Source organism: Limanda limanda, chromosome 7 (assembly GCF_963576545.1).
Source record: "Limanda limanda chromosome 7, fLimLim1.1, whole genome shotgun sequence".
Lineage (NCBI taxonomy): Eukaryota > Metazoa > Chordata > Actinopteri > Pleuronectiformes > Pleuronectidae > Limanda > Limanda limanda.
Genome location: NC_083642.1, coordinates 15,772,838 through 15,787,641, shown reverse-complemented (window position 1 = coordinate 15,787,641; position 14,804 = coordinate 15,772,838). Strand labels below are relative to the sequence as shown.

The window sequence follows — 14,804 nt, the reverse complement described above, 5'->3', positions numbered from 1 at the left end:
CCGCTGTGTGACCGAGTGACGACGACACGGAGCGGCTCCATCTTTCTCTCTGTGCTGCGAGCGGAAGTGCCTCAGCGTCACCGTCACGACGACACCGGGGAGAAGCAAACGTCAGTCCCGGAGCTCCGCGGTTTATCCTTTAGCTTTCATCCCCGGTAACGACAGCACCTGGAGGAGGCCATGACCGAGTCGGTGGTGGACAGCAAGGCGGAGGTGAAGCAAGCCACCAAGTATGTCAAGGAGACCGAGAACGTGGCGGAGAAATACTCCGCGCTGACAGTGAGCAAGAACAGCAGCGACGTGAACATGAACGTGGGGGAGATGCCGTCCGCCGCGTTCACCGCAGTGCCCACCCTGAAGTCAGTCAAGAAGGTAAGAGACGTGTGTGTTTGTGTGTGTGTGCGTGTGTGTGTCAGGGTGGGGGGGAGAGCAGTGGCACGCACATGTGATGAGGATCATAAATCCACGCACGGTACGCGTTGTGCCGCAGTGAAGCACAGGTTGTGCAGAGTCTGTTTTTGTTCATCACACATTCATCATGAGGAGTCGTGTGTTTGTGTCCAATCCAAACTTGAGCAGGTCAGCGGTGCTTGTTGGATGTGATGCTGCAGTGTCACACGTAACAGCTCATCCCCCCCAGGGCATCTCTCCATCATCCCAACCCGAGCTGCTGGAAGTGGAAATAGAAGCAGTAGTGGGATTCAGATAATGACCCTGAGAAGTGAGGCCACAAAGAAAGAACATTGGTATTTGTCAAATCACATCCACTGAGGTAGAAACCCATCATTTCCAGGAGCTGGATTATTCTTAAAACCTGCCTCCACACTGCGCCTCCTGTTTATTTATATCCCACACACTATAACATCCTGCAGGCAAGTCACAACCAAAAGCCAAGTTGAGCTTTTAAACCTCGGGATCTGCAAAGTGTAGAAATGCACGGGCTAACATATCTGAGCTCAGGAAGCGGGCCGGCTCAGTAAGTAGGAGGCTTTTAATGAGGAGCCTTCTCAAGGATTTCAGTCCGGTGTGAATTTGCAGTCCTCAAAGGTATCAGGGTGGGGGAAATTGAATCTGCAATAATGAATCACGTCTATGCCAATTCAAATCTTCCTTGTGCTCATGATATCTCTCTTGAATCTGCCCAGCGGCGTGTGTGTGTGTGGGCATCATCATGGTTAGTAAGATGAACAGTATGATGAAGAATGTTTTGTCAGCTTGAGGTGCACCTAGGAGAAAAGGCCTCACATTTATATTCTGTTACACAACAGCACAGAACAATCATCAAAACTAAAGACTCCCCAGAGATGACTGCTCGTATCATGACAGATTCACCGTGGCAACACACAGGCATTCATACTGGACAGATGGTGAAGGCTTCTTTTTATTGTCTCTCAGAACTAACATGCTCGGAACTCGGGCTCAACACGTCTCTGACCTTCAGTGCTCTGGTTCAGTGATCCTTCCACTGATTACACCGGTTGCGTGAAGCTCATGGTGATAAAAGCTTTTGCCAAAATGTGCAGGACTTTTCAAGGCCATGGATTGATTAAATTTAGCATTACAGTTGTGTGACATTTTTCCATCCCTCAAGGTGACCTTTATCTTGTGGCATTTGTGCTTTCTACAGGTGTTCTCTGACTAATACATAAAGTCAGTTGGTGATTTGTAGGGAGATTAGGGAGGTGTGTGTGTGTGTGTGGGGGGGGCATCCTTTTAAACCAAAATGACCTTAAAAAACACCCGCCTTAATAACCTGTTAATTCTACTATCCCCTCTCATCCATCCCCCCCATCCCCTTTGAGTGAGAGTGCAGTGTAGATCAAGAACTTGTGTGTGCAGGTGAGCTTCCTATAGTTAATGCTGCTAGCTAAGGTGCAGGATCTGCAGTAAAAAAATGTAAGTTGAAACTAAATGGCATTGAAAGGAGCATAAGGACAACTGTCTTCACCTCGCTTTTCCTCTCCCTCCCACACAAACTGACACACAGACTGGAACTGTCGGACGGACCATCAGCAGCACCGAGTGATTTCCTACCAGCGCCAGTTTCCGCTAAAACGGCCATAAAGTTTAACCATCTTCTGCTGGCAGACAGTGTCTTGGTTAAGCTCTGTATAAAGCGCTTGTGCTCATTCACACAATAAGCACACAGATCTTTGCTGGAGTGGTGTCGTCCGCCAATGACCATCCTAACAAATGCCCCACTGCATTTAGTCATAACTAGAAGTGTTATATATATAGTGTGCCCTGATATATTGGTTTGATATCAACTTTACAACATTAAATATTGTTTTTAAATTAGGAGGCTTACTTAGCTTTAGTAAGAACCTCGTGTTTGCTATACATTTGTTGCGCTGCTCGTCCTTTTATATTTATTGCAGCAATGTTTTTCATTTTTTCATTTCATTTTCAATTTCTTTTACAAAAGAATGTCTACTAGAGCTCTACAAAATATTGAGGATAATAAAAGTATCTATTTTCCCAGCAGCAGGGCTCACAGACCCAGAACATAAGCTCAGACCCCCTGTCTGCTAAGGCAATACTGTGTGACCCCGTGAGCCGCTTCAGGGAGCCTGATTCAAAACATATTGGATGCTAGGACTGTGCACTGTGCTTGTGAAAACTTAGAGCTATGTTATGAATAAATGTGAGAGCTCAGTGTCAAACTGAGCCACCTGTTTGCATGAAGAAGATTAACTAGTAAAACAAATACTTGCAAATAATTGGGGAAAAATCTAATAAAAATTCCTAGATATTACCACTCGGGAAAATGAAGAGTTGGACGTCTGTCGAATTAATAGATTGCCACATAATCAGCTGAAAGAGGCGATGAGCAAAAGCAATCAATGCTACAAATTGAAAATGAACATTTAATGTGTGGGTGGGTGGGTGAGTCAAAGAACGCCACTGTTATGCCTCCTCTCACTTTGAATCCGTCCAGCAGTTACACAACACGCCCCCCTGGGAATGAGACTCTCATCACGAATGTGTTCATGCATCATCATTTTTTACTAAACAGAATCTCAAACGTATTCAGACCTTCTGTTCATCTTTATCTCCTTTTGTTGCTCTGACCACATTATGGTGGAGTAGCATGGAGGTCTTTTTTCTTTTCACTCTTGGCAATTTTAAATTAAGGTGTGGAAAAACACACAGTACTCCAACTGATAATTAAATCTCTTTGCCTAAGCCTCAGACCCTGAGAGAGATTAAAATGTCAAACTTAAAGCCCCCAAAGTATGTGTCGTATTTGGAATTGTGTGACTTTGGTGACTCCTAAAGGTTGGACTGGACCTGGAGACATGAGAATGATTGGGTTGAATTTTAAAGCCTCACATAGACTTCACTAATGTTCACCAAGATTTCTAGACTTTTGACGAAAGACTAATATATAGGTGAATGAAAATGTATACATAACACAAAACCAAGATTTACAAAATATACATGACATACTCCTCTCTTTGGAGCTTTAGGTTCAACCAGCTATGTTTAGAAACAACACTGACACCAGTTTCTTTATGTTTATTAAAACTCTGAGTCTGCTATCGTCCACACAAGTGAAGCTCTGTGTTTTCCCCAACCGAGCGACCCATATAAACTTCGGGGGTAAAGTCACCATAGACTGAGAAATATAACACATCCATACTGACTAGTTTCATCATTCTTCAGCTGTGTCTGTGGTGTTTTAAAAGCATGGCTGTATTTAATGACAGTGTTTGTTTCTTCTCTCTTCATATTTACCCTCCAAGTGATATTGACAATATACTAACTGTGTGAAATTGAGTAGAAATGATCATTTCTGCTAAAGGTCACAGTAGTTCTGAAGGTGTGTTTTCTTTCACAACACTTTAAGCTGTCATGCTCATGTTGATCTGTGAAGGTGCCTTTGCAGACCAACAAAAGTACAATCATTATAGAGCTAGACCCATTTGACAAATTCACTTCTTGACTAGAGCATTACTTTACTGGACTTGTACTCAGTTTTATTTTAAAAAACTATTTCAAATAAAATCTCCCAAAAAATGCAATGTTATCAAAAGTGATCAAAAAAGAACCTGGATCAGCCCCCTGATTTGGATCCGCACCAGAGTTTAGTGGGTTCTTCACTCACCTCATCCTTCTACCAAGTTTCATCGTAATCTCTCCAGACGTTTTTGCGTAATCTTGCTTACAAAAAACAAACATACAAAACAATAACAAACAAATGGGGGAGGCTGCAAGCATAACCTCCTTGGGGGAAGTCTTTGACTGCTGTGAGTAGTCAATATACAAAGATCTGGTAATTGGATTAGACTGTGTGTGTTCTCTCAGTTGGGTGGCGCTGTTGAGCACTAGTGGTGTCTGGCTGAGGTGTTAGTGATGCCTTATGACATGCCCACATTGAACCCTTTACACCGCCGGCTGACCGCCACACCCCGGCTTAAGTCTGTGACCTGGCCTGCTATCCAAGAGAGAAAGGATATTTTTAGCTGCAAGATGGGACCGGATGGGCCGCTTATTGATGCAGCTGAAGGCAAATGGACACACGGTTTAATTCCCCCTGTCACTGCCTTTTTAGTTAGTAATCCAAATCAGGAAGCCTGGAAGTAGAAACTGGAGAAAAGTGTGTGTGTATCTGATTTTTTTTTCTGTACTTATTTCTGGTTTGTTGATCAGATTTTTTTTTGAGTCTCTGCAAGTTGTTCCTGTATTTGTTCTCTCAGCGCTTAAATAAATCTACCATCAAATACATCCAGTCTTTAGCAGCTGGTTGTCAAGGGCAGTATCGGAGAGTGAAAGAGAGAGAGAAAGAAAAAGGCTCTCTCACTCGCTCTCTATCTCCAGGTCCGGCCATTAGAAATCACGATAATAGGTGGGAACCTCCCCCCGGCTGTGCCTGGGAGTGTTCTGGGATAATAGCATCAGGGACACCTAGTACCATCACACACAGAGGACACAGGCACAGAGAAGTAGGCTGGGAAACTGGAGAGAGCAGGCAGCCATGGCACACAAACATGGGCACGCGAGAGAGAGGGTGAGTCGCCACTAATGCATCACTGGGAACATATGCAGCACACTTTATTCTTAAAGATAGCTTAGCTGCATACCTGACACACAGATGTGCTGCAGTTACTTTAGGCATGTTGCACATTTTGTCTTCTTTTTTGCAGTCATGACAAGCAGTGTGTTTTTCTTTGACTTCTATATATATAAAAAAAACAGCTGAAATCAGGTAGATGCACACTCTCCTCACATGTTAGAGTTTGTTCACACAGCTCTTCTGATTGTGAGAGTTTGCTGTCTAAGACCAGCAGGATCTTATATTACACTGAGCAATTCATAAACAACTACATTCATCTTTTGTTTACCTCAAGAGGCTTTTCTAGGTTTCAATGTCGTTGAATTGAGGTGAAAGATGCAGGAATTCAAAGGGCTGTGCAAAACTTCTGCTGAATCCTCAGGAGTCCAAACTGATGCAAAGCCAACATAAAAGTCCTATTTTGCAAGTGCATGAGATGGAGCACACTGCAAATTGTGAAAACAGAGACATGCAGAGATCTTGTCAGTTCACACCGTCTCACAAGCTTCTTGAGTTTCTTTTTACTGACACAGTAGATTGTTGAAACCCAGGTGTCACTGCCCATGGAAAGAGGGAATGTGGTGGAAACACTGGTGAGCAAAGTTAGCAAGAGTTTCTGTGCTGTTAAAATGAATGGAAGTGATAGCTGTAGCTATGAATATTGTCAAGAGGTAGAAGTACTTTTGTTCAAATATTTCCGTCAGGGTCAGCCGTAGGGACGCCTTTCAACCTCTGCTAACGTTTGTGTGAGGAATACAAGTAACTATGGACAACCTGTTTCACCCATATGAGCTTACACCCAGAACACTATCCATTCAGCGTGTGTGACAGTCCAAATAATATCTTACATTGTTTTGTTTTTTATATTACCACAGGGATTTAGGCCGATATCTGTATGCACAGTGCGCATCACTTTCACTGTTGTTAGTCTGGCATTTGTGTGTCCCTCGGATTTATCGTCTGTGTGTTGTGTCAACTCTGCTGACCTGCACATGAGTTATTACTCCAAACACATCCTATGGACATCTAAAATAAGAGAACAAGGAAATCCAGGGGCAAAGTCACAATAAAACATGAAAAGGATGTCCACCATCAACCATCAACCACCAACCCATAGCAACCACATCTAGAAATGAGAGATAACAGTGAAAGGCTCCACACTGCTGAGAAATGTTCTTAACCTGGCATTATAACACATTTCTTACAAGTCAATTCACCTTCATGAAGTAATCTGCAATAATTTAATTCGCTTTAAAAAATATCCTTCCCATAAAAGGACTTTTGAGCTCAATGTTCTGAATTAATGTCAGTTAATAGCCATGATGAGGAGTGAAGATGTTAGGAAACATGGGAAAAAATCAAGTAAAACTAGAATGGCACATAGTTCAGCGTATACATCTGTGAAGGCTGAACAATCCTACACACAACTGTCTAGTTCTTATACAAAAGATTTAAATGGAAAAATGAAGTTGTATGATAAACCTAAATTAAACATTTTTCATAAAAGATAGATGAAGAAAATGATAACACGTTTGTCATTAAGCAACAGAGGCAGACTGGTAGATTATCCTCTTCTCCCCTCAACAAGGTATCTTTGGTATTAGCATTTATTCTATAAAACCCCACAGTAGAATATCTGCTCCCAACATCAGTCAGAAAGATATACAGATCAGTTGAATTCATGGGGCAAACAGACCGGTTTTCAGAACAAAAAAACCCTCCTGCAAACATCCTATTACAGTAAAATGCTGAGTAATATGACTACTCATGACATTGAATAAACAGGACTGTAAGAAATCTACTGTTTCTAGACAAAGGGCCAAGTGACCTCCAAATAGGAAGTGCAGCTTAATCTTCCCGGACTTCTATATATGTGAAGTTACTGTGAATCATTTCTGCGTTCAGAGTGGGATTATTTCTGGCCTTGTGACATTTGTGACATGAATGGCACTCATTTGAGTTTATACTTCTGCTGACAGTCCACTTAAATTAAAACAAGCCTATTAGCTGGTGGTAGTTACAGGTTTCTTTTTACCTGGATCTGCAGCAAAATATAATGTTTTTTTTTCCTGACCCATGCCACATCCTTCCACCAGGTTTTTCGGTAATCTGTCTTTTTTTGCATAATCCTGCTAACAGACAAACAAAACAAACCTGCAGATTTGGCAGAGGTCATCATTGTCAGGATCAGTGTAGATGGACTGCTCTGCTGACTTTTACCAAGTGAATCCTCACTGTCCTAACTTACCCAGTTTAATAAAGAACCTGAAGGTTAGGTCTTCCTCCTGTTTCTAATGTTGACAGCTGAGTGCTGTTTACTGCTGCTGCCTGCAGCCTGATTGTGATCATTACAGGTTGTTGAATTAACACAGTGTATTTGTCAGTTTTTTTTATCAGATTTGAGTCTTTCCAAGCCCTAAAAAGAGCCAAAGTCATACTAGACGCTGGCTGTTATTTAGTATCTGAATGAAATGACCCAGATCAATGTATGTTGTAACATCAGTCACTGGACAGTTAAGACTGAACTTTTTTTGAGGGGGGGGGGGGGGGATAAAGGCTTATCCAGTGAATATCCAAGATAGCTGTGTGCTGATCCACGATATGTGTTTCCAGGTGTTTGATCTTGGGCCCTTTGAAGGGTCAGATTGACACGATACACACCACAACAACAGCCGAAGCCTGTGGTTTTGAACAAAGCACAAATCACAGAACAGCAAGGAGCATCTAAAAATAGGCAACAGCTCTGTTTTTCCCTGAGCCACCTGTGATTTGCTGTTACATGCTCAGGCAATTTACCTTTGATTTTATACTTCTATACAATGAGCTAAATTGTTAACTTGTAAACACATTACTGCAAATAACAGAGGATGTTTCACTGTTAATATGTGTTGATGATGATGGTATTTTTTGCTCCTCACTCTCCTGATTTCATAATGTCACGACGTTGACCCTTTGAACTCTGCAATATAAATAGTCCACCTAATAGTCTTCATAAGCAATAAATAATATAAACTTATATCAATATAATGTTTAATTAAAAAATCCTACTCAAATGTTGCTAAATAAATCATTGATCCAAAAGATCGCTAAATATCTATACGTGTACAAGATATTTCTGTACTTTCAATTTTTTTTAGATCTGACAATTTTTTCCTGCTCCTCTAGAGAAGTTTCTGGCACCACTACGCATAATAATAAACAAATTTTTCAACACACGTAATGGAACATAACAATGTCATCTTGAGTGTACAAAGAGATGATAGAAGCCTTGCATTTCTGTTGGAAGAAGAATGAATGCTGTGGCTATTATTTTAATTATTTTAGATAAATTTAAACTGGATCATTAAAACGACAATCTACCATGGCCAGTAAGGGGCCACCTGCAGGAGATACGTTTACTGAGTTAAGAGGTAGTTAGCAAATAGAGAGAGGGAAAAAAGCCCTAATTTGTGTTCAGATCTGTCCACATATGCTGCTCACATTCTGTAACACTTTGCCCTGTTTTCTTTTTCATCAGATCCAGTTTGCAAACACAGAGGACAAACAGGAATTCAGTAAGTATCCCACCAAGGCCGGCCGCCGCTCCCTCTCCCGGTCCATCTCGCAGTCCTCCACAGACAGCTACAGCTCAGGTAATGGACACCTGAAAGTTTCACTCCACGACTTGATTTGTCAATTAGATAGAACTAACTGATGAATTTTCTCTATGATTATTGACCTATGTGCTGTCCATAAATGCAGCACATTTATACACACACGTTTGCAATAAACACAAAACAGACACAAGCATACAGGAAAAACAACACACACACACAAGCTCCAACTTTCTTACAATGGATTTGAAGTATAAATTTCGTAATTGGCTCTTTTGTATAGTGACCTTTTGTGTTCTCAATTTCCCAGCTGCATCCTACACCGACAGCTCCGATGATGAAACCTCCCCCCGGGACAAAGCCCAGGTCAACACCCACGGCAGCAGCGACTTCTGTGTGAAGAACATCAAGCAGGCGGAATTTGGCCGCCGAGAAATAGAGATCGCAGAACAAGGTATAGCTAAAAAAGAAACTATCAATGATTTTCCATTTTAAATAGAAAATATTTTATAACATAATCATGGGACCTTTTATCACAATGGGTTTGAGTTTTGTCTCCTCTGCAATTGTAGGGAGACACTAATGTACTTAGTGTATCAGCCATCAATACAAAGAGAGCTTTGACCTTCCAGTGGTGAGAAGTGATGCGAGTGCTTGTCAAGAGTTCTTCAGACTTAAAGCTTGAACGGCAACAGGTGTTGCTGACACTGTTGTTCAATCATTTTCAATTTTACAGTCAAGCCACTGCACATTGTTCTTCTCTCTCCCAAAAAACAAATGCTGAGCTCTTTGTTCTGTTCCTCCCCAGACATGTCTGCCCTGATCTCCTTGAGGAAGAGAGCCCAGGGGGAGAAGCCACTGGCTGGGGCGAAGATAGTGGGCTGCACCCATATCACTGCTCAGACAGCAGTACGTCCACTCATACTGTTCACTGCAGAATGCTGTGATTGTCACGTCCTTCTCCTCTTTATCACTGCAACCTTTTCATGTAACTGTATATCCTGTGGTTTCCTCTCAGGTCCTGATTGAAACCCTGGTCGCCCTCGGGGCCCAGTGTCGCTGGACTGCCTGTAACATCTACTCCACTCAGAATGAGGTGGCTGCTGCTCTTGCTGAAACAGGTGAGATCCTCTTCTCTGTAATGTCTAATGCTTCTCACCATAGGTCTTTATTGACTTGAAAAGCTAATTTGATCTGTAAGGCATATAAAGTGTTACTGTGTGTAGTTTTGATTTAAAAACTTGTTGTGACAGTAAAGTTGCATGAACCCAAATATAACCTTAAACCAAACAGCATCTAATCTGCACATGTGCCTTCACTGTGTGATGCTGTTCTAATGGATCTGTTGCATGTGCAGTTTCCAGTCCTCTGCTCTGCTCTCCGTCGCAGCCATTAAGTGTGTGTGTTTTGTTTCTTGCAGGAGTACCTGTGTTTGCATGGAAGGGTGAGTCAGAGGATGACTTCTGGTGGTGCATCGATCGCTGTGTCAACACAGAGGGCTGGCAGGCCAATATGGTACAAGTCTGACAATCCCATCATATACCAGTCTTAGTCTGTTCTCTATCTCTTCTATCCCCAGGCTCTGCTATGGTGTCACAGACGTTTTATTGTGAAGGTCATCTTTCTTGTTGTAAACTGATGCTGATTAGTTTCCCTTAGATCCTGGACGATGGCGGAGATTTAACCCACTGGGTGTACAAGAAGTATCCCAGTGTCTTCAAGAAAGTCCGGGGCATCGTAGAGGAGAGTGTCACTGGGGTGCACAGGTGAGATGGGAAGAAATAGTGTCTATAGAAAAATCACTGTCTCTTTTTGTATTTTATGCCACCATCTTCTGTCTGGTAAAATTGAATCTGATGCTTTGTTTATTGGTACGCAGGAACTGTATTTGTATAGTGTGGATGGTTGCCAAAACAATGACTGTTGGCAAGAAATGTCCTCGTTTTACTTTTGCTTAACACAGCGAATAACGGGACAATACATAATAAAGACTGATGCTGTATTTCTTGGTTTATTGGTAATCAGTTTCTCCAGAGGGGGGTGTGTGTCTGTGAATGCAAATGTTCCAGTGAGATCCTCTGGAGTTTCTGCAGACTTTCTCCACCTTGCTTCCTCAGTATAAAGTCTGAAGAGACTCCAGAGGAGCCGATGTGTGGACACAGCAGGAAATCCTCTGCAGGATTCACCACAAGGGAGTGAGGGAGTTAATGATGCTTGATGAAAGATGATTGTGATTGTGGTGGTGTTGATGGTGCGCTAAATAAAAAATATGCGATCTCTACAGCAGAATTAATGCGTTACATCTCACCTCAGCCTGCTGTTGTGAACACGTCCGAGCAGAGAATCCCCCGCTGAGATGTGCATGTTTGAAAGGAAACCTCTGGAGAACGTCTGGACCCAATTCTCTGGACTTCCTCCAGAAGAAAAGCCAGAAAATGGCTTTAATGAGTGAGGATATAAGATTAAGAAACTCACCATCATTGCAGATAAAGGTGGAATGGGTTTGTACCTGTTTACATACGTCCTGCCTCGTGAGTGCTGAATTAGCAGCTTTGTGACTGATGCACATAGCTAATAAAAGCTACTAAATAAAAATTCACCCTATTAAACCCCATGTTTGTAGCACTGTATTTAACTGAGTTAAGCTGCTTTAAAAATCCCTTTGAGGTGTTTATATTTTCTCCTCTAGCTGGAGACCAAGCTCCCAACGGAGGCAGTTTCTGATGATTTACAAAAACTGTGTCAGCACAGTATCAAAGACAGTTGTGTAAACCCTATTCGTATTAATACACAGTGACTCTATAGATCGAAAAGGTCACTGGCCTGATTTGTCTGGAGCCTATTTGAGAAACATGATAGAGCTGGACTACAGCTCACAGCAGCTGCACATGTACTGTACAACTCTCAGTGGAATCAATTATCCAGGCCTTCCGGAAAGTGTAAGGTCACACAGGATCGACGCTCAGTTTGTGTTTGGAAATGTTGTGCGTCTGTTGCGTGTGTGTGTCCATATCTGCCTGAACATGTTTTCTCATGTGTCCTCTCAGATTGTACCAGTTGTCCAAGGCTGGCAAGCTGTGTGTCCCTGCCATGAACGTGAACGACTCAGTCACCAAGCAGAAATTCGACAACCTCTACTGCTGCCGGGAATCTATCCTGGATGGGTGAGGAGAATAAATCATCCAGAGAACTTGTCATTGTTTATGATCCCGCTGCTGTTGCTTTTTTTATAGACTTATTGTTTTTATTTATTGTGTTTGGAAGACTTATTGTATTTGAAGTACGACGATGCATTCAAGTGTTTTATTTTGCTTGTATCTGCCAGCTTGAAGAGAACCACAGATATCATGTTTGGAGGCAAACAGGTCGTGGTGTGTGGTTATGGAGAGGTGAATCATTCTTTTATTTTTATTTTAAATGTTAACATATGCAGAACTTTTTACACATTATATATTTATGTTTACAAGCATTGTCATAACCCAGTGTCGACACGATTGTATTGTATTGGTCTGTAGGTGGGGAAAGGCTGCTGCACTGCCCTTAAAGCCCTTGGAGCTATTGTGTGCATCACTGAGATTGACCCCATCTGTGCCCTGCAGGGATGGTGAGTCACTAACCATTACCAGACAGCACCGCTCCATCAGTGAACGTTCACCCTTAGTTGAACTGTGTCCATGTTGTGCATCACATTAGCTGTGATGCTAAAAGAACAATATTTAATGATCTGTTGTTTTACGCTTCTGTCAGTGTGTTTGTGCTGCTCGGACTAAAACATATCTGTATATGATTCCACACAGCATGGACGGTTTCAGAGTGGTTAAGCTGAGCGAAGTCATTCGACAGATGGACGTGGTGATAACTTGCACTGGTACGCTGCACCATGCAGTGACATCGATTACTTCTGCTTTGATAATCACAGTGTTTCCAGCACACTATGTGCATCTAATTTAAATATCCCATTTTAGCTCTCAGGGCAAACAGACTTTTTAAATCTGATAGCCAAAAGGCTTTTTGTCTCTGTGGTTAAGTCAAGTGAGAGGAAACACAATTATAATTTACATTTTTTTGTAAGTCATTTTAATTACATTTTCATTCTCTGCAAACACAAATCACTCCTACTTAATCGATTTGCTTTTTTTCTGAAAATATAGGCAACAAGAATGTGGTCACCAGAGAACAGCTGGACCGAATGAAGAACGGCTGCATTGTCTGCAACATGGGACATTCCAATACTGAGATCGATGTGGTAATAAGTCTATGTAACTGTGTGTGTACTAGTGTGTTGGATATGCAGTATGTGTGCCAGGAACATTTCTAGTTGAATTTCCAGGTATGCACACATGTGTGGGTTGCAGACCAGTGGCTTCAATAATAGTCTCATGAAAGTAGGTCATCACAGAGCTTTTCTATTTACATATGAAACCCCTGGAAATTCCCTTACCAACTTTAAAAAAAAATGATATGAAATATGATGGAGTGGACTTTTCTTGTCCAATTGCTCATTTAGTTTTCTCTGGCTTTAAAGGCCCAGTTTAGAAATCCAAGACGCAGCTTCTCTAAATCGCCTCTCTTTTACCAAACCTGTCTATTCAATCCTTTTATATTCAAGAGAAGAGACTGGATGATTAACATCATCAATTAAAGTAAAACTATGTGGAAAATTGTATTTGAAGTGTTGGCCCTTGTCCCATCTGCGAACATGGAAGGGATGGGTTTATGACCTATAATGCAACCAGCCACCAGGGGGAGATCCAGATGTTTGGTTTCCTCTTTGTCATGTCGTCCATCTTTATGTAGACTTATATGATTGTTTTCTATATTGATATGTTAATAATTAAGTCACTCAACTCAACTCATTCTACTTTTACCAGATTTTTTAATTGGTCGTGCAGCTGTGTAAAAGACTGTCTTCTATGTCTCCAGGCGAGTCTGCGCAGCCCTGAGCTGACCTGGGAGAGGGTTCGCTCTCAGGTGGATCACATCATCTGGCCGGATGGGAAGAGGGTTGTCCTTCTGGCAGAGGTAATGTCAAACGCCAGGCCTACATCCCTCCAAATCTTAAATCAGTTTTATTACAGATAATGGCTTTTAACAGCACCTTTTAAATTGCACGATGCATTAACCCCGCCTAAGAAGTCTTTTACTATTGTGAAATATTGCAGTGTTAGAATATTCATGATCACATATACCTTACTCTCTATACTGTTGTTGTGCTGTGCAGTTCATACTCAATCTGCATTTTTTTCTCAGGGTCGCCTTTTAAATCTGAGCTGCTCCACTGTGCCTACGTTTGTGTTGTCCATCACTGCTACAACTCAGGTTTGTCATTTCTCCCTTTGCTGATAATTAAGTTTTCCTTGTCACCGCATCACCCTGCTGTTCTGTAGTAACATGTCCTTTCCTGTCATCCTTCACGTCTGTTTTTCTGTAGGCTCTGGCCCTGATTGAGTTATTCAACGCTCCAGAGGGACGTTACAAACAGGATGTGTATCTCCTGCCAAAGAAAATGGGTAAAGACTGGCTCCACTGCCACAGAAACTTATCTTAAATTTCAGTACATGAGTAATGATATATATCAGTTAGTTAAAATGTGCTGTTTTAGGTTATATACAAAGTTTGTACTACCTCACCTGCATTTTACTCATTGCTGCCACCCTGTGACTCAACCTTAGAATTACATGATCCATCAGCGCACATTTCTATTTGAAATATATCCCCCTATCTGTCCCCCTCCTCCAGATGAGTATGTGGCGAGTCTGCACCTACCAAACTTTGACGCCCACCTAACGGAGCTGTCTGACGAGCAGGCCAAGTACATGGGCCTCAACAAGAACGGCCCCTTCAAACCAAACTATTACAGGTAGGTCTCACACTGCTGTACTTCTTTTATCATCTACTATTACCTACCTATTTTTTTTAACCACAATCTGTTTGCATAATCAAGCCAAATATGTACAATAACACTATGTTTCGTTCACAGGTATTAATGAAAGTGTCCGATGGTACGATCTTCAATACACAGTTGCCCTGGGATAAACAGAGATATCTATTTTATTTTCTAAATTGCTACAAAAACGGAGGAATTATTTTACTTATTCTGAATGTAACTTATTACTAGCACTTCAGACATAGCATTAAATATGAAGAGTAACATA

At 41.8% G+C, this 14,804-nt stretch overlaps 1 protein-coding gene across 3 annotated transcripts; it reads left to right on the top strand.

Moving 5' to 3' along the window:
• The first annotated feature begins 180 nt into the window (after positions 1-180).
• ahcyl1 (adenosylhomocysteinase-like 1) lies at positions 181-14,513 on the top strand. Of its 3 annotated transcripts, XM_061075154.1 has the most exons (17): positions 181-372; positions 577-579; positions 8,574-8,688; positions 8,960-9,103; positions 9,458-9,558; positions 9,668-9,770; positions 10,070-10,164; positions 10,309-10,415; positions 11,697-11,813; positions 11,975-12,038; positions 12,165-12,253; positions 12,447-12,517; positions 12,801-12,895; positions 13,573-13,671; positions 13,900-13,968; positions 14,081-14,159; positions 14,389-14,513. In XM_061075154.1, exons 1-17 carry the CDS (start codon positions 181-183, stop codon positions 14,511-14,513), a joined length of 1,668 nt encoding a protein of 555 aa, XP_060931137.1. The 3 variants fall into 3 exon arrangements, with proteins under 3 accessions (XP_060931137.1, XP_060931136.1, XP_060931138.1); XM_061075153.1 differs by lacking the exon at positions 577-579; XM_061075155.1 differs by lacking the exon at positions 577-579 and having other exon boundaries at positions 181-381; positions 8,628-8,688.
• Positions 14,514-14,804: the final 291 nt, after the last annotated feature.